Raw genomic sequence first — 22997 nt, forward strand, 5'->3', positions numbered from 1 at the left:
GGTCTGAGGGTCCGAGGGTCCTCACCTAGACCAAGATCATTGCTGCATCTAGAGCCATTAATGTTCTTTCTTGCCTTTACTGTCTAATCATCAGGCACATGGTAACACCAGCAGTTGTAGTAGAGCAAACTCCATGTGTCTGAAATATTACTGGGGTAAAGCCCTTTCTTGTTGATTTTCACATCTCAGTGGAAAACTGGGTCACAAAAAATTTTTCACATGTACCTTTGTTCCCTTTCTCACTTTACAGGAGTCAACAGTGGATGATGCTCACATCAGGACTATCAATACCCTGGCCATGAAACTGGAGAGACAGAACAAGGAAGAAACAAAGACAATCTATGAGCGCCGAAAGCAGCTCAATGAGAAGTGAGTATGCTTTCAAATGTTCCTTGTAAAGCAAAAAAAAAGAAGGGAAAATTAGGTGTCTTCAGCTGAGATAAATGGAGGAATTGGAACATTTGTTTTCATCTTTAATATCACAGCTACCAAATATCAGACACTGGAGTTGTCTTTCGAGACTCCCAGAGCGAGTCATTTAGAAGGATTTTTAATCCAGGAGTGCCAAAGTCGTGTTTCTAACCTTGGAGTCAAATACTGTGTTTCACATCACTTGGCACACAGGATTCATGAAGCTTAGACGCTTCCATCTATTCACACCGTTGTCCTGGTGAATTGCCTTGTGCTTTTCCTGTTCCACAGCCTCCTATCTAGGAAACAAAAGCATGAAGGTATTGATTGGGAGATTATTGTAAGTTTACGGAAACTGGATCAGTACTTTTTTAGCTTTTAACCCCCATGCCATCCTAAAGACATGGAAAAAATGCAACCAGATATTCTTCTCAGGCTAATGCTTTATCCCTGTGATGAGTCCCCTTTTATGGAGAATTGGGAGATCAATGCATGAGGTAGTTGAGAAAACCTGTGGTTTTGTTTAAATAGGAGCATCACAAAGCTCAGTTGTGGAAATCCTTACCTCTGAACTACATCTCTAAAATATTATTTCCAATTAAAGGTGGAACAGTTTTCATGGTAACCTGAATGCATACAGGAAGAAGTTAGAGGGAGCCCTAGAGATTCATGCCTTAATCAGAGAAATAGATGACATCACAGAAAGAATCACTGAGAAGGTATGTTTTCCAATTTTGATTAAGTGAAATGGAAAAATGTTCTGTCAATCTTATTCATTCATAAAATGGAGGTAAAAATGCTGAACCTGAATTATAATTTTGAAATTAACAGAAAAAAAGGCTATATAAAACCCAATTATTTCAACAATGTAAGTGATTATATTTTTTTAATTATAAGTCAGTAGGCATTGTACTACTTAAGGTTACAAGACTTTTTGATTGATATTTTTATAACTTTTAAAATTTATTTATTCATTTTATGGAATTTAGTTTCTTAGGATCCTAAGGATACATTTTATTTTTTATATTTTCATAACACACCTGAATTTCTGTGCAACAATTTATTGTGAAATATTTTTCTGCTTTGATATATGGAAAAAAACCCCCAAAAATTAGAAAAGAACTATTGAGAAATTCAAGGAGGCATGCCTGTCCTTGTTTTACATGTGAATGGCCAGAGGGACCTTAAGAAGGATTCAGTGTTCAAAAGAGATGTGGATTCTTGTTTCATCTCTGTAAAGAGAGCAGATAATGTGCTCTATTGATATTTTAAAAGACGATAAGAACATTTAGATGGCAATGCAAAGAGATGAAGGAGGAGGCTTTTTGAAATAAAATACAGATTCTTTTGTTTGGTGTTACCTTCACCATCTTCATATCCCACTGCCCTTTCCAGAGTGCATTGATACAAGCACTGGATTATGGAAAAGATGTGGAAAGTGTGGAAAACCTGATTCGAAGACATGAAGAAATGGAGAGAGAAATAAGTGTTATTAAGTCCAAAATGGAGGTAAGAAGTAGGGAAGTACAAAGGATAGTGAAAAAATTTCACCTTTTCTTCTTGAAACAATGGTGCAAAAATCATTGTTACTCTTCAGATTGATTTGCAGGAATTTTCAGCAATGCAAGTGCAGCATAAATTTCTTCTCATGAAAATACTGTGCTGCTTAATCCTACTTTATCTTATCAAATATTATTCTTCCTGATGCAAAAAATCTAAGAAGAAAGGTCCCTTTTCAAAGTCTGTGTCTCTGGCCCTCACCTACAAGCCAGATCAGACTGTCCTACACATTTTGGAAAGCATGGATTCCATCTTTCCCCCCAGTTCCTGTACTCAGCTGAACCAAAATCACAAGTCTATTTCTGTTCAGAACAGAATGCAAAACCCATACTGCATGTAGTTTCCTGACACAGACATCCAACACAGAAATTCTAGGTTACAACTGCCTGCTTGATCCAGTCTGGCTTTTGTAAAAACTGGTCAGTTTGCATCATCTAGGACTAAATTAAATTGAGCATTAAATATGGGTCTAAGCTTCTTTATATTTGTATATTTTTACTAAAAAGAAATAAATCCTGTTGAGCAGTAGTAGAAATTCAATGAAAACCTCTCACGTTTTTTCACTGTTGGCCCTTTCATATAGAAAACATGAAAAACTTTTTCTTTACAATAGTACAATAACTGTTCATTTTTAAGGATTAAAACCAGCCTGTTTTATTTTTTTGTTCTGCAGAATTAAAATTTTTAATTTTAATCAACTTGATAGAATTTTACAACAAAGTTTTCAACGTTAAACCTGAGTTGATGAGCATCCATCAGACTGCTAATAGAAGTTAGAATGCTCTTCATTTTCCAATCTGTTTGTCCATATTCTAAAAAACTGTTTTCTAAATTGTAAATTAACTTTTGTGCATGCAAAGCAATGCCTGCACATAGATGTTTGCTCACAAATGCATATGTATTATTTTTTGTATATTATATATCCCTTTGTATATTTTGTTACTGTAATTTAATTACCTGCCTTTGAGAGCTGGGGTCTTAAAATGAACTATTTTTCCTGAAAGGCAAACTCAGGAATGAATATAAGTTTATGGCATAAATTTACTCCACTATAAATCTCTTCCCAGCCACTGGAACTGGAATCTTTCCGCCTCTCCACAAGGAATCCATCCATAAATGACAAACTGACTATGAAGCAACAGGAGATGAAAAACAACTGGCTCCAACTCCAGGGACAGGCCAAACAAAGGTGAAGACTTACAGTTGTTTGAATATATCTCAGCAGGAGCAAAGCTGCTCCCTGGGGCCTAAACCATACTTGTCAGAGGTCTCTAAAGTTTTTTAAGGATTTTTTACAAATTTTACATAGGCAGCTAAGACACTTGGGTTGGAAAAAGTGTGACTTGATACACAAGAAGTTCCACTGATGTGACTTTGGGAAAAATAATACAATGTTTTTGTGGTTTATCCCGTTAAATAATGTTACTAAAATGCCTCCAGACTACCAAATTAAATCTATCATAAAGCCTTTGTGAAAGACTTATTTTTGGAGGGTACTTGAAGATTTTTTTTCCTCAAATCTTTCCAAAACAAGAAAGGCTTAAACCTGATCTGTAATCATTGCTGTAAGCAACAGATATGAAGTCTTTTTTACTTTCTTATGGTAATGGACTGATGTAGAAATATTTGTAAATATGTTGTCTCCAAGGCAGTGTGCATCTCCTGTGGTTTTGGTTAACGTGAGGAACTCTTAGGAACTGTAAGGGAAAACTTGAATTAATTTCATTTGGCTTCTGTTAAGATACATTTCTCTGCAAATGGGGAGGGAGAGGCAACTAGATAATTCCCTCTCAGATGACGCTGAACTGCACCTTGTGTGGCAGGAAGGAGAAGCTGGCAGCCTCGTACCAGCTGCAGAAATTTAACCTGGAGATGAAGGAGATGCTCGACTGGGCGCAGAACACCAGAGCTTTAATGGAAGCAGGGGGGCTGCCTAAGAGCGCCAGCGAAGCCGAAAGCATGATAGAGGATCATCAGGAGAGAAAGGCAAGTGTCTTCCGTAGCTCCAGTTTCCCATGCTGGGAATCCTTCTGTGTGCACAGCGTGCCTCTGTCAATAACAGGGTAAAAAAAGCTGTTTTCAGTACCAGGCTGGGGATAAAAATCACCTACATACTGACAAAGCTGTTCCATGGGCTGTTTGGCAGCTTGTGTCTTTGCAAAAAGGCTCAGAAGCCCCATGAGCTCTCACCTCTACTGCTGTCCAAGCCTGATGGTGAAAAACAGGTTCAGTCTCACATCATGCACGCTGCTTATCTCCTTATTCGTATTGCTAAAGAACTTCATGCCAGTTAATCCTTGCTTCGAGCTAGATTTTTTCATGTGAACTTAATTTACGTGAGAAGAAAATAAAATCAGTGGTTTATTTCACAAAACAAAGCAAATTACCAATGAATGGTGCTACAAATTCCCTTCTGAAACACTTCGTATCCCAGTAATAATTACCTTATGAACATTTTGGTGGCTAATTTTGCTAATATTTTTGGTTTCTTTTCAGAAAGGAGTGAAATTTTAATTAACATTAGGGAAAAAGTCAATATTTTACCTTTTCCCAAGAATCATAGCTATCTTCCAGCTGTTGTGCTGCATTCTCTTTGTAATTACTTTACTTCTTCTACAAATCCTGTTCACAGAATAATTACTGATAACCAGTGCTTTGTGGGTCCCATTATTAACACAGTTTGTGGATTCTGATTAATTTTCTAAACCTGAATTTATTGTGAAGTACCTGAAATACCCTCCTTCTTTAGAGTAATCCATTTTTACAATGCTTTCTCCTATCACTTAACAATGTTTTTGCTAATAATTATTTGTTATATTAAAAATATCACAAGCCGCTGATGTAGTGTGCTCCGAATTTAAATGGTGGCAATATCTAAGTCTTTAATATCTGTTAGTCAAGGAGCCCAAATGGCTCTAAGGAGACAGTCACAGAGAAAAGGAGGATTTCAGGCATTATGTTTTTATACTGACTAAACGAAAATTATAGACAAGGGAAGAAGGAGGAGTTTTTCATTTTGGTTAGTGGCTCAAACCAGAGTCCATAGGAGAGACTGGAGTTGAACACGAGATGCTCATGAGAGTTTCAAAAATATTTTAATTGCAATTTTATAACTCTGTTATCTATGAATGGGCAACACCACCACCCCGAAAATCTCTAAAAGCAGCAGTTCTAATTTCAGAAATGTAATAGTACATGCCATAGTGTTTAAGGTAGTTTATGAGCTAATACATGGCATTATTTCAGTCCATGGTATTATTTCAGTCCATAATTTCATTTTGAAATTGCCTACATTAGAAATTCCACATTCAGTTTGCAGGGATCATAATTGCTTTTTATGCTTTCACCTTCAGGATTCAGTGTAGGGGTATAATTCATTCCTCAGACCAGGTGCAAAAGTTGAGTGTGTTTCATTTTAACAAAACAAAACAAAATAAAAGAATGTCTTTAACACAAAAATCTGATGCAAGCTTCTTTGTAGGGAGAGGAAAAGTTCTAGGCACTGTTTCTTAAAAGCACCACTTTTGTGTAGGAAGACTGGGAGATGATATTATGGATGTTTGAAATTGTGTTCATTTATATCTTAGTATTTTCTAATCTGTTTCTAACGTAATCTCAATTTTCATTTGTAGGAAAACAGTTGTTCCTGGACCAATAAACTCATTTATTATTTACATTTACTCTCTCTTAGGCAATTCTATGCCCTTCCAGTAACATAGCTCAAAGATGAATTATTTTCCATGCAAATATTAGTGCTGGAAAGTTACAGCCCAAGCTCTTCCCCTCAAGGCCTGTATTCTGAATAACTGGCTTTTCATAAACCCGTGACATCAACCTCAGTAATGTATTTTAGGAGGAGATTGAAGCCCGAGGGGAAAGGTTCAACGCTCTCAGTGACTATGGTAGAGAACTTGGCAATTCTGGTCACTACGCAACCCCTGAGATTCGCCAGTCCCTCTTCAGACTGCAGCAAGCCTGGTCTGAGCTGATCCAAGCATGGAAAGAGCAATATATTAAATTGTTTCAGGCACAAGATTTACAGGTGAGTAAAATGACATCCAAGACAGGATAAACATGCCACTGACAGTTTTTTCTTGATAAAAGCAGAAAATTTATGAGATGGCAGGATGAAAAATGTGCTAATAATACCCAGTGTTTCATCTGTATTTCAGTGGTTTCTGGAAGGCATGCTGAGGGCCAAACACATTCAGTGGTGACAGGACTTGGAGAAATTTTACCTCTACAAATCATAGAAATTTCTGTGGAAAATGTGCCAATATATTTTTCAAAGACTGTAAAACTTAGCAAATTTTGGTCAAACTCTCATACGTCTGGAAAAAGACACATACTTATAACACAACATCACTATTCTTCCAAATTCTAAAACCTGCCCAAAAAGACATGGAGCCAGACGAGTATTTTTAAAAAACTGAAGAAAAACTTAGCATGGACAGAATAATGTATTTTTTCCTGGCTTTTTTTCCTTATAAAATAACTATTTTGGCTGCAATTTTCCAGAAATACTTCTCTGTAAGAGTCATCTCACTTTAAAAATTTCTGCTCAAACAGAGATTCTACAATGAAGAATGTCAAGTATTTTAAATAAGAGCTAGGCTACTAATCCCATCTAAAATCATCACATATATGGGAACTTAAATCTTATGGTATGGGCAGTTTCAATGCTGTTTCATGTATTACATTAATTTTTGAAATCACCATTAAAGTTTCGTTTTTTCAGTATACTCTGCTGAAGTCATGTTAGCTTCTGCTTTATAGCATTTCAGCATGTTGTCATGTTTGTGACTGCTGGTTTTTTTTTCCTACACAGAAATTCTATGGCTACGTGGAACAGATTGAGAGCTGGCTCAGCAGCAAAGAGGCTTTCCTAGCTAATGAGGACTTAGGGGTATGTGCCCTGAGAAATTACAGTTTACTCTGCAACCAGTCTGGAGGAGAAGGGACTTTACAGTGATGTGCTCTGAATCTTCCTGTGCTCTTTCTCCTTCTGAAATTACTGCTCTGCCCTGTTGGTGGTTTAGGATCAGATTTCTTTCCTTGGTACTTTACACAGGATGGGACTCTAAGAGTAATGGAACAATCCAACTGCTCTGAGTATAGCAGGAAAATGAGACTTCACAGAAACATGAAACTCTAGCATGGTTTGGGTTGGAATGGACCTGAAAGACCATCCATTTCCAGCCCCCCTGCCATGGGCAGGGACACCTCCCAACAGCCAGGTTGTTCAATGCCCCATTCAGCCTGGCTTGTCCTATCCGACCCAAATACATTTGCCAGCAGTGTGCAAGCCATCACTGCTGTCACTGCTGGCATACCCAGTGTAGCTTTAAATTGCCTAGCACAGGTATCAGTAACGCTGCAATAACTGAAACTGCAGACTGATGCATGGGCTGCAAAAGCTGCTCAGGATGCTGGATTTGCATTCTGACACTTAGCTCACCTTACACCTTCTATAGGTAGTGCTACTAAATTAGTTGCCTCTGCAGGTGCTACAAAAACATCTCAGAGTTCAGTGTATTTGCAGTCCCTTCATTACAGTACAGACTTAGAAGGACTCATCCAATCACATTTAGCTTAACAATGTGCAGAAAATGCTCTGTGAGTAATTTCCCATCCAATGACTCATGTAAGCACCCAGAAGTTTAGTGGTTTTTCTGACCCATTTGATGTGAGCTTATTGCTTCCTTTAGAATAGTGGAGAAGCAGAGTTTACTGGGATAACAACAGTTTGACACCACTGGTTCTATAATTAAAGTGCAGAGGTGTGCTGAAAGGAGAACTCTGAGTCATTAATCTTGGTTTTCACAAACATTACAAGAACTGTTTCTCTGCAGATTAAATGTAATGTCAGACTCCAATCCTCAAATTCAAATCTGGATCTGAGCTCTTCCAAATTCCATGGGTTGAAATTGGGACTCTAATTTTAAACTCCTTCTGTGACGTATTTGCTCACTTAACTCTGATTTCAGTTTGGCATCCCACGTTTACTTTCAACATGGCATCTGTCTTAAGACTGATTTAAAATTAGGGGCTGATGTTTCAATTCCTGAGACGTTATGTGTTCTAACCAGCACAACAATATGCACGAGAAGCTAAGCATCCAGCACTGAAATGATGGCTTCAGACCTTGCATGGAACAATATTTAGGTCCCAAGTGTCAGATCAATGCCAATCAATTCCAAGGAACAAAAAAATTTCTTGACAACTAGTTTTTTATCTTCTGGATTATCAGTGTTTTGGATGGAAAAACTCTGTCTGAAAGCAGCTTCCCTTTGTTGAATTCTCTCCAGGACTCAGTGTCTAGTGTGGAGAGCCTGCAGTGGAAACACACACAGTTTGAAAAAGCCCTGGAAGCTCAGATGGAGAAAATCAATGAGATGGCTTCATTTGCTCAGCTGCTAACACAGAACAAGCACTATGACTCAGAAAATATCAGCAGCAGATGCCAGGCTGTTCTGAGGAGGTAAAGTCAAATCCTTCCCATGTCAGCCACCAATCTCTTCTGCAATGACACCCTCTTCCTGTGATTATTATCTTTAAATGAATCAAGAGAACTGTAAGCTGGTTTGCATTTGCTCAACTTCATGCTTTGCACTGGAGTCTTCCCAAATTGGCTGTATTTCATTCCAAAAAGCAATTAAGAGGAGAGGGAGCAGGATTCAGAAAAAGGCAGTTTCTCTTTAATTTTGGCCTGGCCTTAGGGACAGTGCTGTGATGCTCATTCTGAACAGTGCTGCAAACAGAAGGCCTGCCAAGCTATAAAATACTTAATTATCATTAAATACTATCAAGAAAGGTCATTTCCTAGACAACGGCTTTTCTCTGCTCTAATGGGGTTGATCTTTAAGCCCCACTCAGATTATCCATTAGCGCATTTGCAAATTTTCTGATCAGATCTTGCCCTGTAGTGTGAATTACTTTATTGCTACTAACAATTTGCATATTGTTAATCTTAAACAAGTGCTGAAGTAAAAGCAGTTGTATTCCCTGCTCTGGTAGATGAAAAGAGCTACATAAAATTATGAAAAGAGACTGGAAGTCCCCTTTGATTCAAGTGAACATACTGATTTGTTAATGTTTTCTAATTTTATATGATTTATTAATATCTCACATCTACATTAACACTAATAAAGGGCTGCAGGTCCAAACGTGGGGAAAAAAAATCTAAAGGATGGTGTAGCTTTAGTTTATCCATGACAAACACCATCACATTTGCAGGATTTCCACATAAGAAACATGCTGAGTTTATGTTCTCTTGAATCCTGAAAGGCAATAATGGTGATTTCCAGAGGCAGATACCATGTACACAGAACTTGTAGGATATCTGTCAGCTCGCAATCTTTCCTACAGCGTCCTGGGCATTTTCTCTGACAGCTGGATCAAGGGAATCTGCATGTCATGGACATTTCCCTCCTAGGGAATGGAGGATTTGATCATGTGTGTTTTAGAGGTGAAATTTGAAAACCCTTATCTATCTAATTCATTCTGTGACTTTTACCTCACATATCTGTCTTCATCTCAGAAAACAGAGACTGCTGGAGAATGCTGCTGCTCGCAGACATTTGCTAGAGGAATCAAGGCTTCTGCAGAAGTTCCTGAAGAATTCTTTTGAGGTAAAATTACACAGGATTCATAATATTCTGGTTTCTTAAAATATGCTGTGCTGCATAGCTCTGAATGCCCAGACAGATTTGCTGTGAGGAAAATCAAGGAACTGAGCCTGGAATGAGATAATATTGGGAAAGATGAGGATAAGGATGAAGGGATATTTTTCGATTCTTTCCTCTAGTCTAGTGTAGTAAATGAAAGATCTACTGTACACTGGAAAACAGCAAAATGCAGAAAAAATAAATGCATTAGAAGGGAATGTGCCGTCATTAAAAAAAAAAAAAAAGAAGAAAAAATTAGTTCTTTTTTTGTGAGATACTGACAATGGGTTAGAAATAGGGTGATCATTGTCTATGCTCCCCCATGCACACATGTGCCCATGCATTTTCTCACTGCATGGGGGCTATCTGATGGAGAAGCTCCCTTTCCAGACAACAGTGCTAGTAAACAAACATATAGGGGTGACCTCATGAAGGGCAGGAGGAGCTATGGGAAGCAGAACCTCTGAAGGACAACTCATTTTGGTCCCCATTTCCCAGTTCCCTGTTTTATACATATAAGAGGACAGCCTGCAGGCTGGAGCTGAAGAAACTGAAGAAACACTGAAGATTTTGTTTATTTCTGTTCTTCCCTCCTCACAGGTGGCTGCCTGGATTAATGAGAAGAACAGCATTGCCCAGGATGATAGCTGGAAGGATCCAAGCAATCTGCAGACCAAACTGCAGAGGCACCAGGCTTTCCAAGCAGAGATCATGGCCAATAGAAATCACTTGGACTCCATCAAATCAGTGAGAGAAGCGGGGTTTTGGGCAAGGGTGGGGAACTGGCATGAAAGACTCTGCAGACAGTGTGAATACAGTGATCTCAACCAAGGGAGAGGGAGTCACTGTCCTCTCACTGGTATTGTCCATGTTGACTCTGAGTATACTGAGAAGCTTATTCTTTTAGTCCACCAAGAATTTTCTGTGTCCATCTCTTTCTTCACTCTCTTACTATCTAGTGTGAGCAGGCTCTGCCTGTTCACTGTGCATGCAATGGAAACAGATGGGGACCTGCAATAAAAGATTCAATCCACTGACTTTAGGGACATCTCTCTGGGTGAATGCCACTTTAGAGGAATCCTTGTTTATTTCCAGCAGAGAATCTATCTGATTGGATGTACAGCCTTAACAAGACATGTAAGGTGTATCCAACAAAAAGGATAGTTTTCAAGTGCTTCCTTTGCAGAGACACGTTAGTAGGCGAGATATGAAGGAAGCCTGACAAGACTTGTCAGATATTTGGCAGAAGCTGTGATCAGATGATAAGTTTGGAAGGACAGACTGTAACATGTTTATTAATTTTATTTTCAGCACAGTGCTTACTGGATGTATTTTGCAATAGATTACTACATTAAAAGTAGATTGCCCCCTCCAGATTCACCTGCATCTTAGAAACACCTCTACTTTTCTTTTTTCCTTTTTCTTTTCTCTTTTCTTTCTTTTCTTTCCTTTCTTCTCTTTTTCAATCCCCCTGTTTGCAGACACGACAAGAGGGGGTTAAAGGGTGAAGCTACAATCCTCAGGAAAAATATCTGGTTTTATAGACTTATTTGCACAATCTCTTTCACATTATTTCATGATGCCCTGCCTTCTTAGTTGGGAATAATCCTAGTATTTGTGCTAGTCCTAGTAGAACACCTACTGACCTAGTATAGCACCTTTCACTTGCTGTGCCTCTTGCTTCTCTTGCTGTGCAGTTTCTGCCCTAATTTTAGTAAGCCTTTTGTCTTTATTAGATTTTTCTCTGTCTTTGCAATCTCTCCATCTATTATGTCAGGAGGTGAAGGTTGCAGCTGGCCCTTTACAAAAGAGTGCTGTTAGACTTTGATGATGAAGGCAAAAGTGGTATATTCTAGTGCATTCAGCAAAGGAAGAATATGTTGCCTGTTCCTTCTGACATAGGAAGGGGAGAAGATGCTCCATGAGAGGCACTATGCCCCAGAAGCCATTCAGTCCAGACTACAAGAAATGGAAGAGCTGTGGGAAGAGCTGCTAGCAAGCTGCCAGGATAAATGGACCAAACTGCAGGATGCTTACAAGGTAATGCCAGTGGTAACAGGGATGCCAGTGGCTGGATCTTGGTGTCTTTTCCAGAGATAGCACAGCTGCCTTGCTACATGTCTCATCTACAAATGTCACTTGATACAATCCAGCCCGATTTCTCAAGACCATTATTGCAAAGAATCTGCTAAGTGTGGACTGACTGAATGGAATTGGCAGGAAAATTGGAGATCCCTATGGAGGGAAGAGGATTTGTATCCTCTGGGCTCCATTCTGCTTTCTGCTGCTGGTTTAGATCCTGATTCCAAAGAAAGTTACTGAGGAAAAATGTGTTTCCTCAAATGTGTCAACTCTGCATCTTTCTCAAGGGCATCTTTTCTCCAGCACATTGAGAAAGAAACCTACAGCTGCTTTTCATTTTTCTAGCTCCAGGCACATGAATTCTCATGACTGTGAGTTATGCTTGCTTGGGCTATCAGAAAATCTGTGGTTATAAAACAGAGCTCTGCCTTTAAATGTTCTTTTTTTAAAAGATGCTATGTCCATGATCTGCATTTGTGCAACACAAGTAAGATAAGCTATTGATGTTCAATGCGTCTGTTCTTGTCTTTACCATGACTGAATTCTCTTCTTCATTTGCACCACCATTGTGTATGGGAAAAGTTCACTGAGCAGTGTGTGCAATCTTTACTGCAAGTGGCTGAGATTTTCACATCACATTATCTGTCCTAAAGGTTTAAATTATTTTTTCTTCTTGCTTGTTCTCAGGGTCTTCATTTTCAGCGAAATGTAGAGGACACGGAGAAATGGTTGGAAGGTGTGGAAAATGACCTGAAAGCACCATACAATGACAGTGATCTGGTGGTTTTGAACAGTCATCTGAAGAAACAAGAGGAACTGGAGGAAGACATTGCTGCCCGTAGGGACCGGCTGCAAGAGCTTGTGGTCACAGCTCAGCAGTTCCAGAAGGAGAAACATTTCCTTGCTGATGAACTAGAAGAGAAAGTCGATGAACTGGTGCAGAGGTGCGTGAGAGCCTGGTCTGTCTTCTGCCAGCTTTTTTCTTCCCTGAATATTCTTTTTTCTTTCCTTCTCTACACTATTCTGAAATGAGTGTTTTGCATTCATTCCTTATCAATCTGTAGTCCTCACTGGATTACCTTTAAAACCCACAGATACAAAAGGCTACGTGACCCTCTGCAGGAGAGGCGGGCAAGTCTGGAGGCAAGCAGACTGCAGTACCAGTTCTTCCGAGATGTTGATGAGGAGTTGGCTTGGGTTCATGAGAAGCTCCCCATGGCTTCCTCCAAGGATTATGGCCAATCCCTGGTTACCATTCAGAGTCTACAGGAAAAGCACCAGGTAGTGTCATGTCTTTAGAATCAAATAAAGAATCAGTCTTTAGAATTAAATAGAAAACACTTAATTCAATTTGTCTCTAGCAAACTTCATCTGCTGTGCTTTGGCTAACAGGAGTCAGCATGCCAGGCATCATTTTTATCCTTTTCTTTTTCAAGGATCTGTCCATGACTTGGCAACATGCAGGATGCCATCCTGCTTACCATTGCAGTGGTGCAAGTACCACACCACAGACCTTCTGTGGTCACCTTGGCTGTTTCTGTGAACTGAGTTCAAACCCAGGCCCTTTCAATACAAAATAGATTTTACAAACTTGTGCATATTTTCATAGGTTCTTTGGTCCTAACAAAATGCTTTCAAACTCAGTAGATCCAAGAAAGCTCATTGCTCAGATGTCTCAGGATAAGCTCCCAGGAAAATATTTTTCGCAAAAACTTTTTCAGCTCTGATGAAGGGAGGGAGGGAGGGAGTTAACAGGGAATTATTTTGCTAGCTGACGTTCACTCCAGTGGTAGCTTTCAAGACAACCGCTGAAATATTTCACAAGGTTCAGATGGGCCATCAGAGAAAGCAGTGCCTGGAATACTGTCATCTCAAATACCAATAAATACCTTCCTGATGGTTCTTTAATAAGGAGTACTCTCTCTTGGCAAATACAAGGTGGAAGAAAAAATATTCCTGCTAAGATTTGCCAGCAGCTATTGGTATTTAATATTAGTATTAGCATGTGACATCCCATTTAAGTGCCATGTAAATGACTTTTGGAGAGATCTGTGCAAGCTGCATTAGGATTGGGAAAGACAGGAGATCCTATAAATTGTCAATGTGTGTGATAGACACAGTCAGAAAGAGAGAAAGCCCAAGCATCTGGTGCTATCATTGTGAAATAGTAAGAATGAAAAACTTGTTTCATCATGATTAATAACATAAATGTTGTTTTGTGTGCAATTACTCCTAAAATTTATGAGCTCGTTGGCATGGTAAGAAAGTAATTAAGTTCACAGAAGAAAAGAATGCTTGAGCTGAATTAATCTGTAAAAATATTTCAAATAACTGAAGGAACAGAGAAGATACTGCTTTAGTCTATGATTAATTTTTTGTTAATTGGCTACATCTCAAAATGTTTCAACTAACTGTGAGAGTGGGAGATATATACCATAAAATCGGTGCATAATAAAATTCTCTGACATTTTACTTACTATTCTTCTGGAAACAGGATTAAAATATAAGCTTTTAATTCTCAAAAATTATTAGCTACAGCCTGTGCACTTTCTTTTTAATGTTGGTTTACAAGCAAGCAAATGTCAGAATTGACTTAACAGTCAAGAATTGAATATTCTGTTAGTTCCACCTCTATTGTTTGTCCTATTGAGCCAGATTTGCAAAATTCATTCCTTGATTTGTTGCCACAAAAGAGATTGTGAGTAAACTGTATTAAAACCTTCTTCCTAAGGAAGAAAAAAAAAGAAGCTGCCTTGCAAAACAGCATTTACACACAAATATATTTTGCCTTCAAACAGCTGCTTGGCTTGGAAAAGACATGGTGTTACTTTTCAACAACATCTTGAAATCAATAGGGGGAAGTTAAAGGCAAGATTAGAATCAGAGCTTTTTCCAGCCAAGTTTGACACTTGAGTTGAGAAAGCAACTCCTCTCCTCATAGAGGGCATCTCTTCTACATTAACAGAGCACTGCAGTCTAACTCTGAACCTTCTTATTCATAGCTGTGAAATTAAACAGAGAAATGGTAAAATAGTGGTGCTCAGGCACAGTCAGCCAAAGAAAGCATGTATGCTCACAGAAATGCATGTATGCTCACAGAAAAACCACAGCATGGGCCTTGCCTACCCGGGGGAGAGTATATGGAGGGATGCATATAATTTTAACATCTACCAGTCTTCAAAAATTAATTTCAAGTAAAGCCCTTGAGAATTGGTTTGAGGTGGTTTCTTCTCTCCTTGTCCTGTTGGCTGCCTGGCACTGGTGTACCCACAGTGTTTACAGTGGCTGCTATGCAAAGATGTGTCTTCTACAAAAGCATTGGCAAGTGATAAATAGTAACATGCAGGCAAATTGAACCTTTTCCCTCCATACTCTCAGGTAGATATACATCAAAGTTCAAGCTTCATGGCTAAATTTGATTTCTATGATCACTGCTTCACCCCAAAAAAAGTCCTCCACTCCAATCCAAGCATGCACTCAGACTTTGTACCTCTGACCCATCTTTGTGAAGAGAAAGCAAATTTATAAAGGAATTGCATGACTACATTTTCTGGAATAAAAATTCCATAACTTGAATTTTTGGTCTATCATTTTGCTCTTTACTCTTTCCAGAACCTGGAGAATGAGATTAACAGCCGAGATGCTTTGACCAAAGCAGTGATCAGTACAGGACAGAAACTGGTAAGGGGAGGACACTCAGCCTCTCGCAAGATTTTAGAGCATCTGAAGGAGCTTGAGACTTCTGTAGAGACCTTGAAGGCAGAAGCTCAAGAGAGGAGACAGAGGCTTATGCAGTCCTATGAGGCCCATCTGTTCCTAAATGAGGTAAGGATGGTTCCTGGGAGATTTTATTTTTTTAATTTCTTTTCTTAAAACAACTGGCACCTATATTGTTGAATGGATGTAAGTGCTGAGAAAGAAGCAGAATTCACACTGCCTTGATTTTTCATATCTGGTAAATAAGGATACAGTGGAGAAGCAACAGTTATCTTCCCAACAAATGGCAGTGAGTAACATGTAACTGCAATTACTGGGTTCTGGGTACACATTTTTTGGAATGGTGTCTGCTAGATTGCATTAGATGAACACATCTAAGGCGCTCTCTGTGTTCACTGATGTGTCAGTGCACCACTGCTTTTAGTTTTCTTTGTCTTGACCTAAAGCTGTATCAAGGCTCATCCCTGTATGTTATACAGCTGCTGGAGGTGGAGGCATGGCTGGCAGAGAGGAGTTTCATTCTGGAGACCTCTGATTACGGGAAGAATGAAGAATCCACACAAGTTTTACTTCGTAAACTTGAAGCTACCAAACTGGACATGGATAGCTTCAGGTTGAGGATCGAGAAAATACAGGAGACAGGAGCCAGCTTAATAAACAAAGACAGTCCAGAGAGGTACGAAAGTAAAAACAGGTTTCTCCTCCACGTCTGACAGAAATGCCCAGAGAAGGCAAATAAAGAAAAGTTCAACTGTGTTTGATGGCTCATTCAGAAATAAGATTTCAGGGATCATCCATCCCTCCATCATCATCATCACACACACTGAACTCCTCAAAAGCTTGATGATTGTTTTAATGCTTTCATGAGATTTTTTTTTTTTTAACAACAGACCATTTCATGCAGATCAGCTTCTTTGTCCATTATCTACTCCCAGGAGCAGATATCTAACTTTAATTTACCACAAATGTTCAAAAACCACTGTGCTTGGGAAAGGAAATGAACATTCCTGACAGTTCACTGTTTTTTATTGAAAGTTTGTTTCTATATCTGGGGAGAAGGATAGGAAAAGAGCAGCCATTTGTATGATTTACTTAATTTCCTGAGCTAGCTGGGTTTATTGGCACAGCATAACTCATTCCATGATCTTATCTAGTTTATTCTGTGTTTTAAAGGTGTTGCAAATTAAACCTGTCAGAAAAAGCAGCATTTAAAAAGAACCATAAAGCAAAGACATACTTTCTGCTTCTTATTCTTTGCAGTTCAGTAATACTTTCAAAGCTCCAGGGGATCCTAGCAGACTATCAGTCTCTCCTACAGAAGTCTGACACCCAGAGAAAACGCCTGCAAGAACAACTCCAGCTCTATCAGTTTGAAAGAGAATTCCAGCTGGTAGATGCATGGCTTTCCAGTAAACTCTCTGTAGCAGAGTCCGATGACTATGGGCAGGACTTAGATGATATTGAGGTAAAAGAAAATAAAAAGTATTGCATGTATGGTGTGGCAAAGCAGGGATATATTTGCTGCAATTTTTATATAGCTGTTGACAATGAAGCATGTTACAATGACAAAAACTAAGCAGAGCTGTTATCTCTACAGCAAGAACTCAGACTGGCTTCTGTCTGCTTTGACAGGCTTGCTGAGGTAGCATCCTCCAACAGAAAACTAGGTGTATCAGAAAGTTGGCTTTTCTTGGAATAAGATGAGGTCAGCACACTCCATTGCTTGCCCTGCTTATAAATTTGACAGGAGCTAAAAAATTTGACTATGGTCAAAAGCAGTGGGCTGCAGTGCTCATATCTCTTGCTGCTAATTTCAAGGATAAATTTCTCCTTGGGGCACACAGTGCAGAGAGGTATAATTAGCAGTGTCCACTCCTCCTAGGAACTGCTGCATATGTAGACAAGTTCTGTTCATTAACTTTTGATGTGAGCAACTTCTACTTGTCAGGATGTGGTTATTTTTTCTCTGTGACACAGAATGTTAAATGATGAAGACAAAAGATGTCTTCCTCTGACTCTGGGTCATTTGGATTTATCAAGCAATTTGCACTTGTAGATTGCAGTGCATAGCTTTTGTGTTATACAGAGCAGAGAAAGTGATTCCTTCTGCCTCTCTCATGGAGGTAGGCCGAAATTCTTTATCTAAATTTGTGTGCCCATTTATTCTGCAGGTGCTGGAGAAAAAGTTTAAAGATTTTGTAAATGAGATGAAACCTCTGGGACATTCCAAAGTTGTCTCCTTAAATGAGCTAGCATCTAAACTGGATAAGGAAGGCCACAGCAAGATGGATGTTATCCAGAAGAGAACTAAGCAAATCAATGAAATGTGGGAGAAACTATGCAATGCCATTGATATAAGGACAGAGGTAGGAAATATTTTAAAAACTGGGGCATTGATTTCCTCGCAGCCTCCCATGCCCTTTCTTTCCCAAACTCATGTTGAAACACAAGGTTTACAGGGGCAATGAGTACATTTTGTTCAATTTTTTCTAGATTCATCTCCCTTTATAGCCACTGCTTACCCTACTGTTCCTAGCAAGGTTTATACTTGAAAGATGCTTATCAGCGCTGGGTAATTGTTTTCCTTAGTTCACTGCTAACTTCAGTTTCCTGAAAAACAAAGCAAATCCAACAATTTACCGCCACTAACAGGAGTCTGGCTCTGCCACTTATCAGTCTTTTTATGGAACTACTTATGTAACATGATCAAAATTCTCCAGGATTTTTGCTGAGTTAACTTCTTGAAATCAAAGAAGGCATATGGAAGAGAATGTGGTGGAGGACACAGAGCCAGCCCCCTACCTTTAGATAGCAGTTGGGTGTTAAATCTGCTCACTCCCCCTCAGGAAACTGCAGTCACAGATATGTATGGAAAAGCAGAGGTGACACACAGAACTCAACATTTTTGTTTGTTGTAAGGAGAATATAAATCATCAGATGTCCTCAATCATTTTTTTCGCTACTGTTGCATGACCTGTTGCTTATGAGGTAGCTCAAGCCCACTATTTTCTGTTAGCAGAAATAAATGCATGGCAATTGTTGATATGAAGTTTGACTATAGACTAGTATTAGAACTTTTTTTTAATACTCTCATTTCAGAAAAGCATAATTTTTGCTTAATTTATTTTCACTGTTTGCAGTGTAGATTTTATTCCAAGTAGTATTTTAAGACAACCTCTGTGATGTAGAGAGCTACTTTAAGAGGGCAATTCATGCTCTCCATTTTGATAATTCCTCATCTGTAGGGATAAATTGCTCTTTGGAGACATTTGTTTCTTTCCATTGTCCAACAGAACTTGGGGATCCCAGGTTAACACCTCACTTTCAGGTGACTTAATGGGGAAGATATTTCATTCCCTCTCAAAATCCCCAGTGATTTTGTACTGCATTTTAACATACTGGGGTTACCTTTCTTCATGTTGTAGACACAAAATGCTGTAGAGTATTACCATTAAATTACTTTCTTATTCCAGAATCTAAGAGCAGCCCGTCAAGTTCACCAGTATGACCATGATGTGGATGAAGTAAAGGGCTGGATGCAGGAGAAAGAGGCAGTGGTAGATATAGAAGATTATGGTTATGATCTTCCAGGTGTACAGACACTTCTCAGCCATCTTGAGGGAGTAGAGGTAAGAGGATCTGTGATGAAGCAGTAGCAGAAAAGCATAGATGGCAAAAAAAAGAGACTGCTTCTTGACTGATGCCTCTTAAAGGCCTTACTTACAAGACAAATTTATTGTATCCTTAAAATATTCTTTGTGCCTCAGAGAAGAGGGCTTTTTCCTCCTGTTTTTAACATTGGAATATTATATTCTTCTTTATTATATGCTATGATATATAATAATGATATTATTATATATGCTATGATATATAATGATAATATATGCTTCAAAGCAAATGCTTTTGTTTTGAAGGATAAACTTCTCTTCTAAAATCTCTGTTATGATAATTGCAAAGGTGTCAGCTGAACCATGGGAAACTTCAACTCCACATTTATCAAAATAATCTGTCTCATGTCTAAAAAAGTTTCTTTTATGTTTAATGATGAACAAGGCATTAAAGGAAAACTGAGAGGCATTCATATTTCGAGCCTCTGTACAGCCAGAGTGTAGAAAATATATGCAGCATTGTTAAATCCACTTTTGATAGAACTAAGTAGTGACTTGATCTTACAATCCATTCTGTCTCCGTTCCAGAGAGATCTGGGAGTCATCATGAAAGAGCTGGAACGGATTCGAGGAGACGCTTGGCACCTCAGCCGCACGTACCCTCAAGTTAAGGAGAACATCATGGAGAGACTCACAGATGTGGATGAGTGCTGGGAAAACTTGGACAAAAAGTTTCTGGAGAGGAAGGCAAGACTGAGCCAGGCAGAACAAGTCCAGCTCTACTTCAATGACTGCAGGGAGCTGATGTATGTATTGGCCCCTTGAGTTTGGCAGTGGGCCTTATTTCTTGTCTTTCCCGCAGAGGATTTTCTAAATTATAGCTGTTAGTTATTTGATTCCTGCCCCAGGTGCTCTGCAGCTTGCTTTCAAATCTCTTTGAACAATAACCCATGGCATCTCCTCAACAGTGGAATTTAAATTTAAATTTAAATTCACGGAATTTACCAGATATCAGAGGTGACCATGATGCCTCAGCACAGTGCGCATGACAAAGACACTTTTTTTAGACTAATTCCTAGACAGTCCCTAAACAGCCCTCTGGAGAATTCCATCCCTGTGCATAAATTTGGTAGTTTCACAATTTCAATTGAAAATGCTGTTGATTCTGTAGAAAGGTAGGGTTAGATAGTGAAGTAATTTGTACACCTGCATAGACACGAGTGCCCCTTTTTCTCAGAGCTGAAACAGCTGCATTAAAGGTAATCTCCTGGAATAGGTAGTGAAAAAGTTCACCTATGGCAGGAGTAGAAATATAAAGACAGTGGAATGGTTACCACTGACTACTGGGCATTTACTATGCTAAGGGATGGATCCTGAGCTCAGGTAAATCATGAGTAAGTGCCAGCTGAAAGTTATGGAGTAGAAAATGTTTCTTAAAAAGTACCTATCAATATGCTTTTTTCCATGAATGCTCTTTGTGCACATGAAGTACTTTCATGTGTGGTCCTTCACAATGTATAAAAATACTGTTACACTGTGTAGTCTAGGCAATTGCACTTAGTTCTTTCTGAGAATTAGAATGCACAATGCTTTGATATGTGCAGATCTACATCCTTATTTTTAATAGACTACGTATGGAAACAGCACTGGGAGTATTATAAATCCCCCAGATTTATAAACCTTCATCAACATATTTGTATATTGCTATGGTTTAACCCTCCCAGTCAGCAGCAAAGCCAAGCCACACATTCCCCCAGGTTCCCAGTGTGTTGGGGAGAAGAATCAGAAATTAAAAACAAGCAAACAAACAAAAAGAAACTCATTTGTTGAGATAAGAACACTCTAGTAATTGAGAAAAAAGTAAAATATAATAATAGTAATGATTAATTTCTTAAAAGAAAAAAAAAAAAAAAAAAAGGAAAAATAACCCTCCCAGAAACTATTGATGCACAATACAGTTGCTCATCACCACTCACTGGTGCCCAGCCTGTCCCTAAGCAGCCATTGGTCCCTTCTGGCCAGCTCCCCGCAGTTTATGTATGGGCTATGATGTTCTGTAGGATGGAGCATCCCTTCGGCCCGTTCAGGTCAGCTGTCCTGGCTTTGTTCCCCCTGCCCGGCTCTTTGTGCACCTCCTCACTGGAGAGCCTGGAAACTGAGACACCCTTGGCTTAGGGTGAGCACAAAGAGCCCAAAACAACAGAGGGCTGTCAGCATTATTCTCATACTGAATCCAAAACTCAGCACTGTACCAGTTACTAAAAACAGAATTAACTCTATCCCAGCCAAAATCTGGACAATATTAATATCTTTTGTGAACAAATAACAGTCTGTATACATGTATCCACAGCCATGGGATGTATGCATTCCCAAATGTCCAGCAGACTCAGATTCCTCCCCTTTTTACCCTTTTTCCCCGTTCTGTAGGGCCTGGGCCAACGAGATGCATGCTCTGGTGATATCTGAGGAGCTGGCAAACGATGTCCTGGGAGCGGAGCTGCTCATCAAGCGCCACGAGGAGTACAAGCGCGAGATAGAGAAGCAGTGGCTGAAATATGAAGAAATGCAGCAGGCAGGAGGTGACTTGATGAAGAAGGGGCATTTCATGTCTGTAGAGGTGTGTTGAAGAGTTAAATATTTTACAAACAAGAGTGAACAAAGAGATGAAACAGACAGGAGATGCAGTTTTGTCACTCAGAACAGAACTAAATGGGACAATCGGGTTCTTTGCTATTAAAAGCTACGTATTTCATATGACACACAGAAAAAGAAAACACATTTTAAAGTTCTTGTGCTACATTACAATGCAATCACCTTGCATTGCTAATGTCCCTGAGTTCACCAGAAGAGATGTAATTCTTCAGAAATGTCCAAAGGGGCAAGAATCTTAGCATTTCTGTGATTCTGTTATCTGTGTACCTTTAGATTTTGCCCAAGACGTTGTCTGTAGCTCCAGAGATCACACCATTGAAAACATCTTCAGAATTTATGCAAGATCACATTACTTCTGTTGTAGAAAGAACAAGAAAACTTTCCACAGTTGAAGTGTCTCCGTTGTTGCCTTGCCATAAGTGCATGCATTTGTTGAATCTCCCAGTTCTCACTAGTTTCATAGTACAAGCTGCCTAGATATAAAGTTTCATCTTGGGAAATCATATGGCAGAATATTTACAGTCATACAGTACCTGGAATATGCCTAAAGTTGTATTATCTAGCTGCACAATTTACATAATAAATTAATTCAAGTAGAAAAAAGAGGACTCAGACATCTTTTCTAAATTATGCTAACACCACAAAATTATCTAGAGATCATCATCTAAATCATGAAGGCAGATTAGTGACTGCCAGACAGTTGACTGTCATGTGAAAGTCTGATTGGATTTTTCAACTCCTGGCATTACAAATATTCTTTTTCTAGATTGAAGAAAAACTGCTAGAGCTGTCTGAGCTGATGAAGAAGGTAAAGGAGAGCTGGGACATGAGGAAAGTGTTATATGAAGAAAACTGGGAGATCCAATTGCTCCGCAGAGAGCTTGAACAAGCAGAAGCGTGGCTGGCTGCCAAGGAGAGCTTTCTTTCAGACCCATCCTATGGGGTGAGTAGCAAGCCTGCAGCATTACTGAGTACTGGGTGCCTTTTAGCATGTGCAGAGGGCCTGGCTCATGGACCAGCTCAGGCCTGAAATTAATCACAATCTCAACAGCAATGAGCCCTTGAGATTAGAAAGGGCAGGAGTTCTGTCCTCTTGCAGAAGTGAGCCCAGGGCAGCTGCTGCATTTGACATGGTGATGGGCTCCTGGAAGTGGTGGCTTCCAGGGGGTAATAGAAGCCTTGGAAGGATTCCAGATCATTTTTTCAAATAACTTGCAGAAGGTTCAACCTTCCCTGTCTTGCTGAGAGCCTGATTCAAAAGGAAAAAGAAATTTTCCCCATCTTGTAGGGAAAAAAGGGG

General features: G+C 39.2%; 1 protein-coding gene across 1 annotated transcript in view; it reads left to right on the forward strand.

The window, feature by feature from the left end:
- The window catches only part of SPTBN5 (spectrin beta, non-erythrocytic 5), a 90227-nt gene that overhangs the window by 60022 nt on the left and 7208 nt on the right, over positions 1–22997 (forward strand). Inside the window, exons 39-59 of the mRNA XM_005480004.3 lie at positions 251–369; positions 1016–1130; positions 1807–1920; positions 3039–3160; positions 3795–3957; positions 5825–6013; positions 6800–6877; positions 8280–8452; positions 9512–9602; positions 10239–10385; positions 11541–11678; positions 12408–12664; positions 12815–13001; positions 15333–15545; positions 15917–16113; positions 16698–16902; positions 17609–17803; positions 18911–19066; positions 19634–19851; positions 21473–21662; positions 22464–22640. Of these exons, the coding sequence (XP_005480061.2) occupies positions 251–369; positions 1016–1130; positions 1807–1920; positions 3039–3160; positions 3795–3957; positions 5825–6013; positions 6800–6877; positions 8280–8452; positions 9512–9602; positions 10239–10385; positions 11541–11678; positions 12408–12664; positions 12815–13001; positions 15333–15545; positions 15917–16113; positions 16698–16902; positions 17609–17803; positions 18911–19066; positions 19634–19851; positions 21473–21662; positions 22464–22640 (3444 nt within the window). The remainder of the gene's footprint in view (positions 1–250; positions 370–1015; positions 1131–1806; positions 1921–3038; positions 3161–3794; positions 3958–5824; positions 6014–6799; positions 6878–8279; positions 8453–9511; positions 9603–10238; positions 10386–11540; positions 11679–12407; positions 12665–12814; positions 13002–15332; positions 15546–15916; positions 16114–16697; positions 16903–17608; positions 17804–18910; positions 19067–19633; positions 19852–21472; positions 21663–22463; positions 22641–22997) is intronic.

The sequence above is a fragment of the Zonotrichia albicollis genome, chromosome 6 (genome assembly GCF_047830755.1).
Source record: "Zonotrichia albicollis isolate bZonAlb1 chromosome 6, bZonAlb1.hap1, whole genome shotgun sequence".
Lineage (NCBI taxonomy): Eukaryota > Metazoa > Chordata > Aves > Passeriformes > Passerellidae > Zonotrichia > Zonotrichia albicollis.